The sequence below is a fragment of the Bison bison genome, unplaced genomic scaffold, assembly GCF_000754665.1.
Source record: "Bison bison bison isolate TAMUID 2011002044 unplaced genomic scaffold, Bison_UMD1.0 scf7180017864454, whole genome shotgun sequence".
NCBI classification, from domain to species: domain Eukaryota; kingdom Metazoa; phylum Chordata; class Mammalia; order Artiodactyla; family Bovidae; genus Bison; species Bison bison.
In genome coordinates, this window is record NW_011495016.1 from 1,355,687 (window position 1) to 1,358,095 (window position 2,409).

Below are 2,409 nucleotides of genomic sequence, written 5' to 3' on the forward strand. Positions count from 1 at the left end.
CTGCAGGCCCTCAGGGAGAGTCTGCTTGCTTATCTTTTCTGGCTCATGGCCCCTTCCTCCATCTTCAAAGCCAGCAACGACTGATCGAGTCGTCCTCGTGTTGCTTCACTGTGATCCCCAGTCTGCTGCCCTCCACCCCCCACAGTTAAGGACCCTTATAATTATTTTGGTTCCACCTGGATAATCCAAGATAAGCTCCTCATCTTGAGCTCAGCTGATGAGCAGCCTCCCATCATAATTCTCTCTGCATGTGAATAATATGAGCAGGTTTCGTGAACTAGAATGTGGATATCTGGGATGGAGGACTCGGGCATTATTATGCCTTGTTGCTGTTGTTTAGTCACCCAGTTGTGTCCGACTTTGTGACCCCACGGACTGCAGCATGCCAGGCCTCCCTGTCCCTCGCTGTCTCCCGAAGTTTGCCCAAGTTCATGTCCATTGCATCGGTGATGTCATCCAATATCTCATCCTCTGTCACCCCCTTCTCCTCTTGCCCTCAATCTTTCCTAGCATCAGGGACTTTTCCAGTGAGTCGGTTCTTCACATCAGATGACCAACATACTGGAGCTTCAGCTTCATCAGTCCTTCCAACGGTGGTGGGGGGTTGATTCAGGGTTGATTTCCCTTAAGATTGACTAATTTGATCTTGCGGTCCAAGGGACAGCAATTATTCTGCCTTCCAGATGCATATATCAGAAGCCAGAGTTAAAATGCAAGAAACATGACAGTTCCCCAAAGCATGCAGTTAGAACCTGATTCAGTTAACCTCGACAGTCCAAAATAAAGCAACAACAGCAGTCTCATAACAACTTGCGGTCTTAATGTAGGAAATAACAACATTAATTTTGCTAAATTCAAAAATGTTCCGGTTCTGAGGCTGATCCATGATCTCTTGTTTTCAGTTAATCGATGGCAAGGAAATAAAGCAGCTGAATGTCCAGTGGCTGCGTGCACACATGGGCATCGTGTCCCAGGAGCCCATTCTGTTTGACTGCAGCATCGGCGAGAACATCGCCTACGGAGACAACAGCCGGGTCGTGTCCCAGGAGGAGATTGAGCGCGCGGCCAAGGAGGCCAACATCCACCCCTTCATCGAGATACTGCCAGACGTAAGTCTCTCACAAGATGCAGTGCCTGGGAGCCTGTGGTTGTGATTTGTAAAGGGCTGGATCCCAAAGGTGAAGAGAATTGAGCAACCAAAACACACCCCTGCTGTGGACAAGCATCTTCCCATCTATGTCATGGTTACAGAACACTTCCCGTCCCCGTCTGTCACGTTTACAGGACACTTCCCGTCCCCATCTATGTCATGGTTACAAGACACTTCCCATCCCCGTCTGTGTCATGTTTCTGACACTTCCTGTCCCCGTCTTATGTCATGTTTATGTGACACTTCCCGTCCCCGTCTGTGTCATGGTTACAGGACACTTCCCGTCCCCGTCTGTCATGTTTACAGGACACTTCCCGTCCCCATCTATGTCATGGTTACAGGACACTTCCCGTCCCCGTCTATGTCACGTTTACAGGACACTTCCCGTCCCCATCTATGTCATGGTTACAAGACACTTCCCATCCCCGTCTGTGTCATGTTTCTGACACTTCCTGTCCCCGTCTTATGTCATGTTTATGTGACACTTCCCGTCCCCGTCTGTGTCATGGTTACAGGACACTTCCCGTCCCCGTCTGTCATGTTTACAGGACACTTCCCGTCCCCATCTATGTCATGGTTACAGGACACTTCCCGTCCCCGTCTGTGTCATGGTTACAGGACACTTCCCGTCCCCGTCTATGTCATGGTTACAGGACACTTCCCATCCCCGTCTGTCATGTTTACAGGACACTTCCCATCCCCGTCTGTGTCATGGTTACAGGACACTTCCTGTCCCCGTCTGTGTCATGTTTCCAACACTTCCCATCCCCATCCTATGTCATGTTTACCCAACCACCTGCCTGACTCCCTGTGAGCAGTCTGACTAAAAAGTACATGTCTGGGAGGCCTTTCCCTCCACATCAGGGCATGGGGCCCACAGAAGCAGGTGTGACCATCCCCATCATTTCTCTCCCAACCTTCCTTCCCTCTGCCTCCTTGCAGCTCTGCCCCAAGCCTTGAGCCTCTCTCTGTGGAGTCAGGCCAGGCCAGGGGACTGGACCCATTCATAAAAAAGGCTCTGAGCAAGGGTGAGTTATTGGAGTGTCCGTGGTATGGTGTCATCTCTCACATGGATCCCACGCTCCACTTGCCGGACTGATATTGAAGCCCGCCCTGGGCTGTTGTCCCATGGATGCCTTCCGAATTCCTCCTAGGAAATTAGATAAATGGAGCCTCTTACCTCTCTTAAGCTGCTTAGGTCCTGTATTTTAAGTGCATCTAGACTGTCTGGAGTTGGAAATGGCAACCCACTCCAGTAT

At 50.5% G+C, this 2,409-nt stretch overlaps 1 protein-coding gene across 1 annotated transcript in view; it reads left to right on the forward strand.

The window, feature by feature from the left end:
- Nucleotides 1-2,409, forward strand: part of ABCB1 (ATP-binding cassette, sub-family B (MDR/TAP), member 1) — a 105,000-nt gene that overhangs the window by 99,534 nt on the left and 3,057 nt on the right. The window contains 1 exon segment of the mRNA XM_010859135.1: nucleotides 903-1,150. Coding sequence (XP_010857437.1) covers nucleotides 903-1,150 — 248 coding nt within the window.